Source organism: Salvelinus namaycush, chromosome 5 (assembly GCF_016432855.1).
Source record: "Salvelinus namaycush isolate Seneca chromosome 5, SaNama_1.0, whole genome shotgun sequence".
Classification (NCBI taxonomy): domain Eukaryota; kingdom Metazoa; phylum Chordata; class Actinopteri; order Salmoniformes; family Salmonidae; genus Salvelinus; species Salvelinus namaycush.
In genome coordinates this window covers 66,600,436-66,615,993 of record NC_052311.1, presented here as the reverse complement: position 1 = coordinate 66,615,993, position 15,558 = coordinate 66,600,436, and the positions used below count along the sequence as shown (strand labels likewise).

Sequence of the window (15,558 nt, the reverse complement as noted above, 5' to 3'; positions counted from 1 at the left end):
TTTCATAAATGTTTTATGATGAGTATTTAGGTATTTCAATTTGGTCTGTAATTGTTCTAGCTGCTTCGGTGCTATTTGTGATTGCAGCTGCAATGTAAAACTATGATTTATACCTGAAATATGCACATTTTTCGAACAAAACATAGATTTATTGTATAACATGTTATAAGACTGTCATCTGATGAAGTTGTTTCTTGGTTAGTGACTAATTCTATCTCTATTTGGTCGGTTTTGTGCAAGCTACCTGTGCTGTGAAAGAAATGTCTGTGCTTTTTTGTATTTGGTGGTGAGCTAACATAAATATACGTGGTGTTTTCGCTGTAAAACATTTAAAAAATCGGACATGTTGGCTGGATTCACAAGATGTTTATCTTTCATTTGCTGTATTGGACTTGTTAATGTGTGAAAGTTAAATATTTCTAAAAAATATATTTTGAATTTGGCGCCCTGCACTTGGACTGGCTGTTGTCATATGTATACCGACACCGGGCTTGCAGCCATAAGAAGTTTTTAAGGTCAGTAGGTACCCACACTTTTCTGCGAGTATTCCTTTTAAAATCATAATCAATCAGCAGACTAAATATTTCTACATGATTACCTAATTGGGCAAGTTACACCCATGCCAAAGATGTGCAAACAGAGTTCTTCCGGTCACTGTGTTTGGTTTGAATCGAAGGTAAATTAAGTTATTTTGACTTCTGTCCGTGAACGCTTTGCTTAGAAAACAAATGTTTACGCTCATCGTTGAGCGCTCCACCTGTTTCTTTTAATCTTTGTATTCTTGAGTGTGACACCCTAAAAGGGTGTCAAAAGGAGGAGTCGAAATGTTGATTTTTTTCTTTGTTGATTAAAAATAAAATAATAATTTAATTAATTAATTAATAATAAACTTTTTACTATTTTCATGAAATACTATTAACATATTACTATACTGTGACTGCTGAAGTAAAGGATAATGAGTGACACCCTAGGGGTGTCAAAAGGGGGACTCCTAAAAATCCCAAAGTTATCTAATATGTTACTAGGGTACTGAGAACGTGATCTGAACGGTCATTAAAGGTCTAAAGTTCCTGGGTTTATCAACAACCTGGTATGTATGTATCGATCATTGAACTTGATGGTTTCTGTTTTAATTTACACCCCTTTTGGGGTGTAAAAATGGGGAATTGTTAGGATTTGTGTTTATTGCACTATAACCCAATACTACATCACGTGATTGAATATTAGCAACTGTTGGCCTGGGCGTCTGGGTGTCTGTGCTGGAAGTAACAGTTAGCCCCAGATAAGTGTGCTGGGAAGCTGTGGTTAGCCTTGAGCGAGAACAGTGTGCTTTGTATGCAGGTGCAAATAGCTCAGACAATGTTGCAGAGCTGTCTGACCTCAGCCTCTGGGGTGAGGGAGCGTAATCTACACAGCAACCGCGCCGGGACACCAAAGAGCGCAAAGAGGCTGGGACTAGCCTGAGCGCCGGCGATAGGCTGAGCAAAGTTTAAACCATGCTCAGCCTCTACGGTGATAGGCCAACAGACAGGTTGGAACTACGTCTGTCACCGTATAAGAACAGCTGTTTACTTACATCCTGCGAGTTCTCTGTTCTGCCCTGTGAGGTGATACAGAGAACCCGTATATACGAAAATTGCATTTACCATTTATCGCTTGAGTTTAATAAAAATACTTAAAGTATATTCGGTGACTCTGAACCACATTTTGGTATGATACCAGATTTGAATTGACGCAAATCCCTTATAATATACATACCAAAGGTAAGGGTGTGGATCAGAAAACCAGTCTGTATTTGGTGTGACCACCATTTGCCTCATGCAGTGTGACACATCTTCATATAGGCTGTTGATTGTGGCCTGTGGAATGTTGTCTCACTCCTCTTCAATGTCTGTGCGAAGTTGCTGGATCTTGGTGGGAACAGGAACACCCTGTCGTGCACAACGATCCAGAGCATTCCAAACATGCTCAATTGGTGACATATCTAGTGCGTATGCAGGCCATGGAAGAACTGGGACATTTTCAGCTTCTAGGAATTGTGTACCGATCCTTACGTCGTGGGGCTGTGCGGAAACATGAGGTGAAGGTGGCGGATGAATGGCACGACAATGGGCCTCAGGATTTCCTCACGGTATCGCTGTGCATTCAAATTGCCATCGATAAAATGCAATTCTGTTCGTTGTCTGTAGTTTATGCCTGTCCATACCATAACCCCACCGCCACCATGGGGCATGTTGACAAGGATACACGCTGTCTGCCATCTACCCGGTCCAGTTGAAACTGGAATTCATCCGTAAAGAGCACACTTCTCCTGCGTGCCAGTAGCCATCGAAGGTGAGCAGTTGCCCACAGAAGTCGGTTACGATGCCCAACTGCAGTCAGGTCAAGACCCTGATGAGGACAACAAGCAAGCAGTTGCACTTCCCTGAGACGGTTTCTGACAGTTTGTGCAGAATTTCTTTGGTTGCGCAAACACATAGTTTCATCAGCTGTCCGGTAGCTTGTCTCAGACAATCCCGCAGCTGGATGTGGATGTCCTGGGCTGGTGTGGTTACACATGGTCTGCGGTTGTGAGACCGGTTGGATGTTTGAGGCAGATTAAATTAACATTCCTGCAGTCAGCATGCCAATTGCAGGCTCCCTCAGCTTGAGACACCTGTGGCATTGTTATATTACACCTTTTAGTGGCCTTTTATTGTCCCTAGCTCAAGGTGCAACTGTGTAATGATGTGTATGGTCCGTGTGGCTCAGTTGGTTGAGCAGGGTGCTTTCAACATCAGGGTTGTGGGCTCAATTCCCACGGGGGACCAGTACGGAGAAATAAACGATGGGATAAGAGTGTCTGCTAAATGACTAAAATGTAAATCTATTCATGCTGTTTAATCAGCTTCCTGATGTGCTACACCTGTCAGGTGGATGGGTTATCTTGGCAAAGGAGAAATGCTCACTAACAGGGATGTAAACAAATTTGTGCAACCTTTTTTGAGAATCTTTTTGTACATATGGAAAATTTGATCTATTATTTTAGCTCATGAAACAGGACCAACACTTTTTTGCATTTATTTTTGTTCAGTGTAGATTACTTGCTCAAATAGAAGCCTGTCTCTAATAATGGCCTATTATGTAGAGTGATTTAATAAAATAAATGCCTGGGACATTAATTTATGGTAATTTAAGACGACTAGCCTTGCTGAGTGAATCAACATTTCGGGCTAATAATCCATAATTGTGTGTAATCATCATTGCCTAGCAGCCTAAGTCTGCAGTGTTGGGTGTATAGGCTGTAATGGTCCTGGGATACACTGTATCAAAGTGCCATGAAAAGAAAGTGATTTTCGTAGCAGGTAAGGAGAGCATTTTCCTAACCTTAACCAGTCTCCTAACCTGCTACGAAAAAGTCACTAAAACATTGAAGTGCCTTGAGAAGAGTTTCCCTTATGGTCCCTGACCTAGTTTAGCTCGTCTTGGTAAGGCTGATGCTCACTGACACGCTGCTTCTCTTTTCACTCAGAATGCCAGTAAGGAGGATATTAGAGGCACTTTAGTCAACAATATGAAGATCAAACAACGTGCAAAAGCTAAACCACTGCACAAAAAAAGGGAACTAAACACCATGGAAACCTGGGTATAACACAAACAGAACATGGCCCACAGTCAGGTGATGAATCCACCGGCAGAGATTAATCAGATTCTACCCAAGCCCTCTCGAAGAGCACCAGTTCAACTCATCATTCAGTTTCTAGTCCACTCCACAAGGATCCTGTGGTAGTGCTAACCAGGTTGGCTGAGGTAAGTAGGATTAGTGTTTTCTAATGTGCCTAGTATTGTGGCAAGATCAATAAGATTGTTAATGCATACTTGTAGTTTCTGTATCTTTCTAATCCATAAGGTGGTGGTTAAGACACTTCTGAGAGATATTAAAGTGTGTTTGGTGAAAGAGACGAATGTCAGGAGGGATGAAGACAACAATGGAGGTAGGACATACTGTTTAACATACTCCAGTCTACTCCCAACAGTGCAGTTTAAATGGGTGATGGTTACTGGAACATTCATATTAATATCGGCAAGGACTATTGAATGAGGAAAATTGCATTTACCATTATGGTCTCCCTTTTTTTCTCCCCTCTTATCATACCCATCTCTTCTATCCCTCACTCTCAGGTTATTCTCATCAGTTCTTTCCTTGTCCACACTGCACCATCTCCTTTACTGACTGTTATTTCCTGGAGAATCACATCAAGAACAAACATCAGAAGCAGTACCTGGCCATGTTGAAAAGCCAAGTCTCAAAGAGTAAAAGAGTGTACGGCCCCACACACAGCTGTCCCCACTGTAGCTGCATGTTCCATACACCACGACAGCTAGACATTCATACCTGCCAGGCCCACCCCTCTGCCCGTCCCCAGAAACCTGCCCCTCCCCGGAAAACTGGCCGTCCCCACAGGGTTCAGGAGAAATTCCACACCTGCCCACAGTGTTCCCGCAGATTCAAGTACCTGGGCAGCCTGCTGAAGCACTGCAAGAGTTTGCACAAAATGTCCATTGTTCTCACCGATGGAAACATCAGTTGCGCGGACTGTGAGAAGAGCTTTGAGAATTTCTGGAGCCTGGGGCCTTACCGGTGTCACGAACCAGAGGGTTCTAGACCTAAGGACACTAAACAGATGATCTGTCTGGAAGTCGGCTTCCAATGCTTAGATTGTGGCAAGATCCTCACTACTCTTACGAGCCTGAACACTCACATGCGCATCCACACTGGTGAGAAACCTTATGTCTGCAAGGAGTGCGGCAAGCGCTTCTCAGTTACCGACACTTACCGTTATCACATGTTAATATACAATGGGATCAAGCCATTCAAATGCCAGGACTGCGGGAAGGATTTCAAACAGAAGTCGCTCCTCAGGAAGCACATGACCGTTCACTCTGGTGAGAGGAAGTACTCCTGCTCCCAATGCGACAGGCAGTTTGCATACAGGGAGAGTCTGAAGCTTCACCTGCGCACACACTCAGGGGAGAGACCTTTCAAATGTACTGTGTGTGGTAAAGACTTTGCTGACAAAGGTTATCTGAAGATGCATCTGAAGATCCACAACAACCAGAAAAGCTACCATTGTGGGGTTTGTAGGCAGAAGTTCATAAGGATTGGGGTGCTGAACGTACACCTGCGTGAGAGGCCTTACCACTGCACAGTGTGTGACAAGCAATTTGCCCGACTCGACCACCTGAAGAACCACCAGCGCACTCACACAGGTGAGAAACCAAACACCTGTACAGAGTGCGGTAAAAGCTTCACTCAGTCTGGAGATCTGACCAAACACAAGCGCATCCACACTGGGGAGAGGCCGTTTGAATGTTCTGAATGCCACAAACGGTTTATCTGTTCAGGTTCTCTGACCCTGCACATGAGGACCCACACTCACCGTGATGTAAAGCCATACTCCCGCCAAGAGTGTGGGAAGAGCTTTTATGAACAGTCATGTGAACGGCCACATGAAAATCCACAATGGGAAGCGTTATGCCGGTCCTCTCTGCTTTATCAGCTTTGCTCGCAAGTCCAACCTCTCCAAATACCAGCATAGATGTCATAAACCTAAATGATAATGATGTATGTTTTTAACATAAAACATTTTATGAAGCTGTTACTCTTATGAATTAATAGGAGTGGAGTCCGATCTCTTGTCAGTGATAGATGTGTGACCACAAATGCTAACGAAATGTTGCTCCCCTGTTTATGATAATGCCACAATGTTTTTCGCAGTCCTCCAGTTGGGTCACACAGTGAGCTCCATGTATTGGGACAGTGACATGTTTTGGCTCTGTACTCCAGCACTTTGGATTTGAAGTCATACAATGACTGAGGTTATAGTGCAGACTGTCAGCTTTAATTTGGGGGTATTTTCATCCATAGCGGGTGAACCATTTATAAAGAACAACACTTTTTGTACATATTCCCTGCCCGTTTTAAGGGAAACGTTAAATTATTTGGTCCCATATTCCTAGCACGCAATGCTTACATCAAGCTTGTGACTGGATGCATTTGCTGTTTGTTTGGGTGTGTTTCAGAGTATTTTGTGCCCAATAGAAATGAATGGTAAATCATGTATTGTCACTTTTATTATAAATAAGAATAGAATGTTTTCTTCTATATTAGTGGCTACCATGATTACGGATTATCCTGAATGAATCGTGATTAATGAGTGAGAAAGTTAGAGGCATAAATATCATACCCCCCGACAAAATCTTAACCTCCCATGTTATTGTAATGGTAAGAGGTTAGGATGGAGTATAATATTTGTGTGTCTTTACTCTTAACTTTCTCACCCGATATTCACAATGTATTCAGGACTATTAGTTATCATGGTAACATCCAACAAGTTAGTAGAGTAACAATCTTGATGTAATCATTTGGTCCCTAGGAATATGGGACCAAATACTAAACTTTTGACTACTTCACTACACAAGTGAGTTTGTCCCAATACTTTTTGGTCCCCTAAAATTGAGGGACTATGTTAACAAAGTGGTGTAATTTCTAAACAGTTCATATGGATAAAAATACTCAAATTAAAACTGACCATCTGCACTTTAACCTCATAATTATTGTCTCATTTCAAATCCTAAGTACTGGAGGTACAGAGCCAAAGGAACAAAACAAAAATTCACTGTCCCAATACTTTTGGAGCTCAGTGTATATTAGGTTGTTACTTTTGTTTTATGGTTATTTGTTTTTAACCAGTAAAATGTAATCTACATAATCCCCAAAAGTAATTATCATGAGGGCCATGAACAATAACTAGTAATGCTGTATACTCAAAGAAGGAGTTTTATCTAACTTTTCTGGTAAAAAAAAAAGTTAAATTGCTGAGGTGGTCACTTTGAGGACACAAGCTCAAGTACACAGTACAAATATGATACATAAAGTTTCATTGTATTTCCTATTCAACAAAATTGTATGAATAAGGCTTAAAATGACTTGCTTTCTGAATATAGCAAAAATATATTATAAAATGACACTAAGATTTCATGTTCCTTATAACTTTAAATTACATATTTGTATGTGTACTGTCAATGTTTGCCCACATTGCTGTGAACGTCTCACAGAGCTCTAGATTGGCTTCATAAACTCGTTAGGAACTCTCCTTTCATTTCATATTAATATTTTTTGTTTAAAATCTATGAATTATTTTAGATTATTGGCTATAAATTGTGATGAAACCACTCCTGCTGCGCTATGATGCAAGGATTTCAGGCATGTCAGTGGCTGTGATGTTGGGTTCAGCCAGGAGCTGGAGAGTTGGAAGAGGTTTTAAACACTAGTTGTTTTTGTATTTTTTTAATTTGCTCTTTAAACAAACAAATAAAATATACTGATGTACAGAAGATGGTTTTATGACTGATTGTCCTGGTGATTCGTAGGTGATAATACATTCTGAAAGAGCTTCAGTTTTTTTGCTTTGTTTTTAGTGTATTCCTTGATTTGGAAAAATAATTTATGTGAAGGTCACGCCCCTAGTATTGTTATAAACATATTTTTTTATCTAAGTTAATTAGTTAGAGACCACATGATTTGCTTCAGTCCATAAGCCGTCATTGCCCGTTTTCTTTGTTTATTCAACCTTTATTTAACTAGGCACGTCAGTTAAGAACAAGTTTTTATTTACATTGACGGCCTAATCCGGATGACGCTGGCCAATTGTGCGCCGCCCTATGGGATTCCTGCTCACGGCTGGTTGTGATACAGCCCAGGATCGAACCAGGGTCTGTAGTGACGCCTCTAGCACTGAGATGCTGTGCCACTCGGGAACCCTGCACTGGTTGTGATTTATTGCATTACCAAACATTTGAACATGGCTGACAAGCATATAGTATTATTTCTCTCTCTCTCTGTATGTTTGTGTGTGTATATACAGTGCATTCGGGAAAGTATTCAGACTCCTTCACTTTTTCCACATTGTTATGTTACAGCCTTATTCTAAAATGGATGAAATACTTTTTCCTCAATTTAAACACAATACCCCTTAACGACAAAGCAAAAACAGGTTTTTAGAGTTGAAAAAATTTAATTACATTTATGTAAGTATTCAGACCCTTTACTCAGTACTTTGTTGAAGCACCTTTGGCAGAGATTACAGCCTTGAGTCTTCTTGGGTATGACGCTACAAGCTTGGTACACCTGTATTGGGGGAGTTTCTCCCATTCTTCTCTGCAGATACTCTCAAGCTGTCAGGTTGGTTGGGGAGCATCATTGCGCAGCTATTTTTAGGTCTCCAGAGACGTTCGATCGGGTTCAACTCCAGGCTTCTGCTGGGCCACTCAAGGACATTCAGAGACTTGTCCTGAAGTCACTCCTGCCTTATCTTGGCTGTGCGCTTAGGGTTGCTGCAGACATTTTCTTTGGTACCCTTCCCCAGATCTGTGCCTTGACCAAATCCTGTCTTGGAGCTCTACGGACAATTCCTTCAACATCATGGCTTGGTTTTTGCTCTGACATGCACCATCAACTGTGGGACCTTATATAAATTAAATTTTATTGGTCACATACACATGGTATGTGACCAATAAAGTGTAGCGAAATGCTTGTGCTTCTAGTTCTGACAGTGCAGAAATATTTAACAAGTGATCTAACAATTCCACAACAACTACCTAATACACACACATCTAAGTAAAGGGATGGGATAAGAATATGTACATATAAATATATGGATGCGCAATGACTGACCGGCATAGACGAGATGCAATAGATGGTATAAAATACAGTATATACATCTGGGATGAGTAGTGGAAGATATGTAAACATTATTAAAGTGGCATTATTATAGTGACTAGTGATCCATTTGCTCGAGTGGCCAATGATTTCAAGTCTGTATGTAGGCAGCAGCGTCTCTGTGTTAGTGATGGCTGTTTAACAGTCTAATGGCCTTACGATAGAAGCTATTTTTCAGTCTTTCAGTCCCAGCTTTGATACACCTTTACTGACCTTTCCAAATCATGTCCAATCAGTTGAATTTGCCACAGGTGAACTCCAATTAAGTTGTATAAACATCTCAAGGATGATCAATGGAAACAGGATGCACCTGAGCTCAATTTTGAGTCTCATAGCAAAGGGTCTGAATACTAATGTAAATGTGATATTTCAGTTTTTTATTTGTAATACATTTACAAAAATGTCTAAAAACCTGTTTTCGCTTTGTCATTATGGGATATTGTGTGTAGATTGATGAGGGGGAAAAAACGATTCAATACATTTTAGAATAGGACTGTAAACATAACAAAATGTGGAAACGGGCCTGAATAGTTTACGAATGCACTGTATATATTGTGTTTATTTTATTTAACTTGGCAAGTCAGTTAAGAACAAATTATTATTTACAATGACGGCCTACACGAGCCAAACCCAGACCACGCTGTGCCAATTGTGCGCCGCCCTATGGAACTCCCAATCACGGCCGGTTGTGATCAGCCTGGATTCAAACCAGGATGTCTGTAGTGACACATCTAGCACTGAGATGCAGTGCCTTAGACCGCTGCACCACTCGGGAGTAGTATTCAATATAGTGCAGACATAGGTCTACGGTGCAGACTAGTAGCTAGCTTGCTACAGCATTAACAAAGAGGCCAGTGCCATAAAAGGCACTTTCTGACATGGTAGCAACCTGCAACATTATGATCATGTTGGGAATAGATCATTGCTAGTGCTGGTGGTTTGTTTATAAATAGACTAGCTAGTTATTTACAATGATGGCCTACCAAAAGGCCTCCTCCGGGGATGGGGGCTGGGATTAAAAATATAGGACAAAACACACATCAGGACAAGAGAGACAACACTACATAAAGAGAGGCCTAAGACAACAACATAGCATGGTAGCAACATGACAACAACATGGTAGCAGCACAAAACATGATATAAATATTATTGGGCACAGACAACAGCACAAAGGGAAAGAACACTGTATATATTTGCACACACTGTATATAGATTTTTCTATTGTGTTATTGAGTGTCCCTTTGTTTATCCCATGTGTAACTCTGTGTTGTTTGTGTAGCACTGCTTTGCTTTATCTTGGCCAGGTCGCAGTTGTAAATGAGAACTTGTTCTCAACTGGCCTACCTGGTTAAATAAAGGTGAAATTAAAAATATATATATAAAAAAAGAAGGTAGAGACAACAATACATCACGCGAATCAGCTACAACTGTCAGTAAGGTGTCCTGATTGAGTCTTTGAATGAAGAGATGGAGATAAAACTGTCCAGTGAGTATGTATATATACTGTATATCTATCTATATTGTATATCTATGGTAGTATCAATCCTACATTTTGATTACCATTTATTATGTACATGATTCCACGGGAATATTCCTTTAAGAATACACACCCAATCAACAGCCTCTTAATCTTTGGCTATTACCTGATTGGCCAGTTGTCCCCGCTAAAGTAAATTGTTTTCTGGTTTTAATCTCGGCCAGTACGAAATCCATGCTGTTTTATCCGTGAAGATTAACGAGAAACAAAAACTGTTTCTGGTGAATTTGGTAATTGTTGGGTGAGACAGGTTAAACGTTGTCTATCGTTAGCTTTCTTGCTTGCTAGTTTATAGCATTGAATTGCAGGTGTTGGTTTGCTATTTTAGCTCGCCCTGTTCTCATCAACAAAGAGCATTATTAGCTAGCTACCTAGCGCTAGCAGAAGTCAATTTAGTGCAGACAGGTCTACGGTGCAGACTAGTAGCTAACTTGCTACATCATTAGCAAAGAGGCTAGTGCCATAAAATACCATAAAAGGCACGTTCTGACATGGTAGTTACCCACAACATTATGGTAATGTCAATAGATCGCCGCTGTTGGTTTGTTTATAAGTAGACTAGTTAGCTAGTTTCGAGCATTTGATAATGCAGCCTAATGTTAAATGTTTGTGTTGGATGGGTGATGGCCTGGTCTAGCTCTTGAGTTAAGTCAGCTTGGTCTTTTCCCCACAGAATTCAAAGAAAGATGAATGTTAACCAGACTGAGGTACTCAAATCAACTAGATGGAGAACAAACCTGGAGAAAGTTAACATAACCAAGAGGACTAAACAGTCCAAAACGAATGCGGTTACTTTGAACTCCATCCAAATAAAACGGGAACCAAGAGACTTTGAGCAGAAGGAAATTGGGGACGGTGACCGTTCCAAACTTTCATTGCTGAAGAAGCATGTCAAGCAACAACAAACTATATCCAACCAACCGACCATGTGTAGTCAGATATCATGGAGTCCTCTAGTGCTGTTAACAAGATTGTCTAAGGTCAGAAGAGTTAGTCTTTCCAAACATGTGACAGTTAATAACTTGACAAGAGTATTTAGATTGTTGGTTAATGCATGCTGTTTTCTTCATTAATCTAATCCATAAGGTGGTGGTTAAGACTCTTCTGAGCGATACTAAAGTGTGTTTGGTGAAGGAAGAAACAGATGCCAGGAGGGATGAAGACAACAATGGAGGTAGGATATAGTGTTCATACATACATCAGTCTACTCCCAACACAGCAGTTTAACCCTGTAAGAGCCTTAACTCATGTCAAACACTACATAGTTCATCTCCTGTGACCCAGATATAGTGCTGAGTGATTGGTACTTTTTGAGGTCTGTTCGGTTTCAATTCAAATATTAAAAAGTTCATGGTTTTAAGTTTGGATCAGTTTTTTAAAACCTTAAATGCACCATGCATTATGTGGGTTGAATGCTGTAACATAGAATGTAACAATTAATGAGTCATTTGATGCCCATTACTGCTTATCACTTATTAACCATCATTTATTCCCATTACTTTACTTAAAATATTTGTGTATTACACTTTATTATGAATTTATTATTACATTCCAAGTCATCATTTCCTCGAGCTGCTGCCTATTTTCTGACAAAATCACTATTTTAGTAGTTCAATGTAAATAAGGCATACTTTTATGACTGCTGATTACCAACTATCAATCACTTAGATCATGTATTTTCAGGTAGATACCTCTCGAAGCAACTGCTCTCGATCGTGCATTCTAATGTATCTTTTACATAGCAGGCGTAAAAGAAACGGACCGAACAAGTAGGCACGCAATGGATTATGGTTATTGTAGTTAATTACTATGTTTTCTTTGCCAAACTATGTAGACTATTTGGAAACTACAACTCCATACTACATTGCAGAGTTCGGGCTTGATCTGATTAATCTCTAGAGAAACTGTGCATTGTGCTCACAAATTTATTTTTAATTTGAATAATTGAACCGACGTCAGTCATTTAGTTGTTTGAATTTTTTTTTTCATGACCAACATTTCGGTTAATCGCTCGGCACTACCCAGATGTATCTCTTAAAATGCATTTGTTGTGTCCTATCATCTCTAAGATGTAGTGATTATGTAGAAAACAAGTGTTGCAAAAATCCTTGGGTCTCACAGGATTAAATGGATGATGAATTACTGAAGGTGAATTGTCAGCAAGGATTTCTAACAATTTTTTTTTTTTTTGGAAAATGACATTTGTTCCCTTTCTCTCATCATACCCTTCTTCTTTACCTTCCTTTCTTCCTTCCACCCATCTCTGTCCTCCCTCAGTCTTGTCTCCTCAGTTCTTTCCTTGTCCACACTGCACCATCTCCTTTACTGACTGTTATTTCCTAGAGAATCACATCAAGAACAAACACCAGAAGCAGTACCTGGCCATGTTGAAAAGCCAAGTCTCAAAGAGTAAAAGAGTGTACGGCCCCACACACAGCTGTCCCCACTGTAGCTGCATGTTCCATACACCACGACAGCTAGACATTCATACCCGCCAGGCTCACCCCTCTGCCCGTCCCCGGAAACCTTCCCATCCCCGCAGGGTTCCGGGGAAACTCCACTCCTGCCCGCAGTGTGCCCGCAGATTCCCTTACCTGGGCACCCTGCTGAAGCACTGCAAGAATTTGCACAAAATGGCTGTGGTTCGCATCGATGGACACCTCAGTTGCGCGGAGTGTGGGAAGAGCTTTGAGAATTGTTGGGGATTGGGGCCTCACCGGTGTCACGAACCAGAGGGCACTAAACTTAAGGACACTAAGCCTGTGATATGTCTGGAAGTCGGCTTCCATTGCTCTGAGTGTGGCAAGATCCTCACTACTCCTACGAGCCTGAACACTCACATGCGCATCCACACCGGAGAGAAGCCTTATGAATGCAAGGAGTGCGGCAAAAGATTCTCGAACGGCAGCAGTTTAGGCAAACACCTGCTGATACACAAGGGGGTCAAAGAATTCAAATGCCAGGATTGTGGGAAGGCTTTCGCCCAGGCAAACCTTCTGAGGAATCACATGACCGTTCACTCTGGTGAGAGAAAGTTTTCCTGCTCCCATTGCGACAAGCGGTATGCATACAGGGGTAGTCTGGAGCTTCACCTGCGCACACACTCAGGGGAGAGACCTTTCAAATGTACTGTGTGTGGTAAAGACTTTGCTGACAAATGTTATCTGAAAACACACCTGAATATACACAACAACCAGAAAAACTACCATTGTGGGGTTTGTGGGCGGAAGTTCATAAGGCTTGGGTTGTTGAAGTTACACATGCGCTCACACACCGGGGAGAGGCCCTACCACTGCACAGTGTGCGACAAGAAGTTTTTTAGACTCTCACACCTGAAGAACCATCATCTCACTCACACAGGTGAGAAACCATACACCTGTACAGAGTGCGGTAAAAGCTTCACTCAGTCTGGAGATCTGGCTAAACACAAGCGTCACCACACTGGGGAGAGGCCGTTTGAATGTTCTGAATGCCACAGCCGGTTTATCTGTTCAGGTTCTCTGACCCTGCACATGAGGACCCACACTCACCGTGATGTAAAGCCATACTCCTGCCAAGAGTGTGGGAAGAGCTTTTATGAACAGAGTCATGTAAAAGTCCACATGAAAATCCACAAGGGGAAACCGTATTCCTGCCCCCACTGCTTTTTTTGCTTTGCTCGCAAGAGCAACCTCTCCAATCACCTGTCTAGATGTCCTAAACTTAAATGCGTTAAACCTATGAATGGGGGGGGGCGGGTTCGTTCCCTTCAGTGATCGATGCTGGACAACAGATGCGAACTGTACCCCTACTGTGTATGATAACTCCATATCACAGAATCTACCTATGATACCACAATTTCTTCAGCAATACTCCAATTTGTTCATATACATTAGATTGTTAGTTACGTTTTTGTTGTCTTAGTTTGTTTTTAACCTGTATTTTATATTTTTAAATATATATATTTTTTTGAAGGGACAGTGATATACATTAGATTGTTTGACTGATTGTCCTAGTGATTAGTAGGGGATAATGTTTTGAAAAGATGACGGGATGTTTATTTTCCTTTGTGTTTGTAGTGTATACCTTGATTTGGAAGAAGAGGAGCATTTATGTGTAGGTCACTCCCCTAGTATTGTTTTAAACATGACATTAGATTCATGGGGCTCCCGAGTGGCGCAGCGGTCGAAGGCACTGCATCTCAGTGCTGGAGGCGTCACTACAGACACCTGGTTTGAATCCAGGCTGTATCACAACCGGCAGTGATTGGGAGTCCCATAGGGCGGCTCACAATTGGCCCAGCGTCGTCCGGGATAGGCCGGTGTAGGCCGTCATTGTAAATATAAAACTTGTTCTTAACTGACTTGCCTAGTTAAATTTTAAAAATTAAAGTTAATTACATAAAGACCACTTGAACAGTTGGAACACATGATTTGTTTCAGTCCATAAGCCATCATTGGCCTGCACTGGTTGTAATATTGCAGTGCTAAACTTATGAAGCCATACTTCTGCCAAGAATGTGGGAAAAGCTTCTATGAACTGAAACACTTTAGATGCCACATGAGAACACACAGGGGAGAGATCGTACCCCTTCCCCCTTGCTTCTCCAGCTTCACTCACAAACCAAACCTCTTGAAACACCTGCCTAATGTTGTAAATGATCATGATTTGCCTTTTTTATATGACAACATATATAATGAAATGCATTGTATTCATAGGTATCACTTGGAGGTGACTCCGCCACAGTGAAATTATAACGTTATAATGGATCGTCATTAAGTTATAGTTACATTGTTTAATGAACTATGTTTTGTAATTTTTTTGTATTTTTTTTTTCTTAATTTCATCGCTTTTTAAACAATACACAAGATTTGTATGCCGACTCCTGGTGATGACTGACAATAAAGGTGACAGTTTGTGAAATATGGCATGTCTGTTGTTTTGTGCTAAAAGGTAGACTGAGCGAAATGACGTTGCCACAAGCAGCACCACAGAATGCGATGAGCGAGATGCAAGACTTTGCTCTCACACAGTATTTGCGCTGGTGGGAGGAGCTGTAGGAGGACGGGCTCGTTGGAATGTCTGGAATAGAACCGAGTCAAACGTGGTTTCCATGTTTTTGTTTTATACTGTTCCATTTATTCCATTCCAGCCATTACAATGATTCTGGCCTCCAATAGCTCCTCCCACCAGCCTCCTCTGATCTACGCCATGTGCATGGGTCACTTCATACTATTACAGAGTGATAGCACCAGGACCAAAACCGCAGAGAGATTTAGCC

At 41.2% G+C, this 15,558-nt stretch overlaps 2 protein-coding genes across 2 annotated transcripts; both read left to right on the top strand.

Moving 5' to 3' along the window:
• The first annotated feature begins 2,364 nt into the window (after positions 1-2,364).
• Positions 2,365-5,836, top strand: LOC120047288 (gastrula zinc finger protein XlCGF57.1-like). The gene is made up of 2 exons (XM_038992814.1): positions 2,365-2,443; positions 4,162-5,836. The coding sequence occupies exons 1-2, from the start codon at positions 2,365-2,367 to the stop codon at positions 5,577-5,579; spliced, it is 1,497 nt and encodes a 498-aa protein (XP_038848742.1). The 3' UTR covers positions 5,580-5,836.
• A 4,625-nt stretch (positions 5,837-10,461) lies between these two features.
• LOC120047750 (gastrula zinc finger protein XlCGF57.1-like) lies at positions 10,462-14,532 on the top strand. Its single transcript, XM_038993304.1, has 4 exons — positions 10,462-10,539; positions 10,972-11,278; positions 11,385-11,472; positions 12,576-14,532. Exons 2-4 carry the CDS (start codon positions 10,985-10,987, stop codon positions 14,051-14,053), a joined length of 1,860 nt encoding a protein of 619 aa, XP_038849232.1. The 5' UTR covers positions 10,462-10,539; positions 10,972-10,984; the 3' UTR covers positions 14,054-14,532.
• Positions 14,533-15,558: the final 1,026 nt, after the last annotated feature.

Excerpts from the sequence above, each read along its gene's own strand:
- LOC120047288 (XM_038992814.1), top strand. The coding sequence starts at position 2,365 with ATGCCCAACTGCAGTCAGGTCAAGACCCTGATGAGGACAACAAGCAAG. Across the intron at positions 2,444-4,161 it reads CCCTGAGACGGTTTCTGACA|GTTATTCTCATCAGTTCTTT; the intron begins GTTTGTGCAGAA and ends CCTCACTCTCAG.
- LOC120047750 (XM_038993304.1), top strand. The coding sequence starts at position 10,985 with ATGAATGTTAACCAGACTGAGGTACTCAAATCAACTAGATGGAGAACA. Across the intron at positions 11,279-11,384 it reads TGTTAACAAGATTGTCTAAG|GTGGTGGTTAAGACTCTTCT; the intron begins GTCAGAAGAGTT and ends CTAATCCATAAG. Across the intron at positions 11,473-12,575 it reads GGATGAAGACAACAATGGAG|TCTTGTCTCCTCAGTTCTTT; the intron begins GTAGGATATAGT and ends GTCCTCCCTCAG.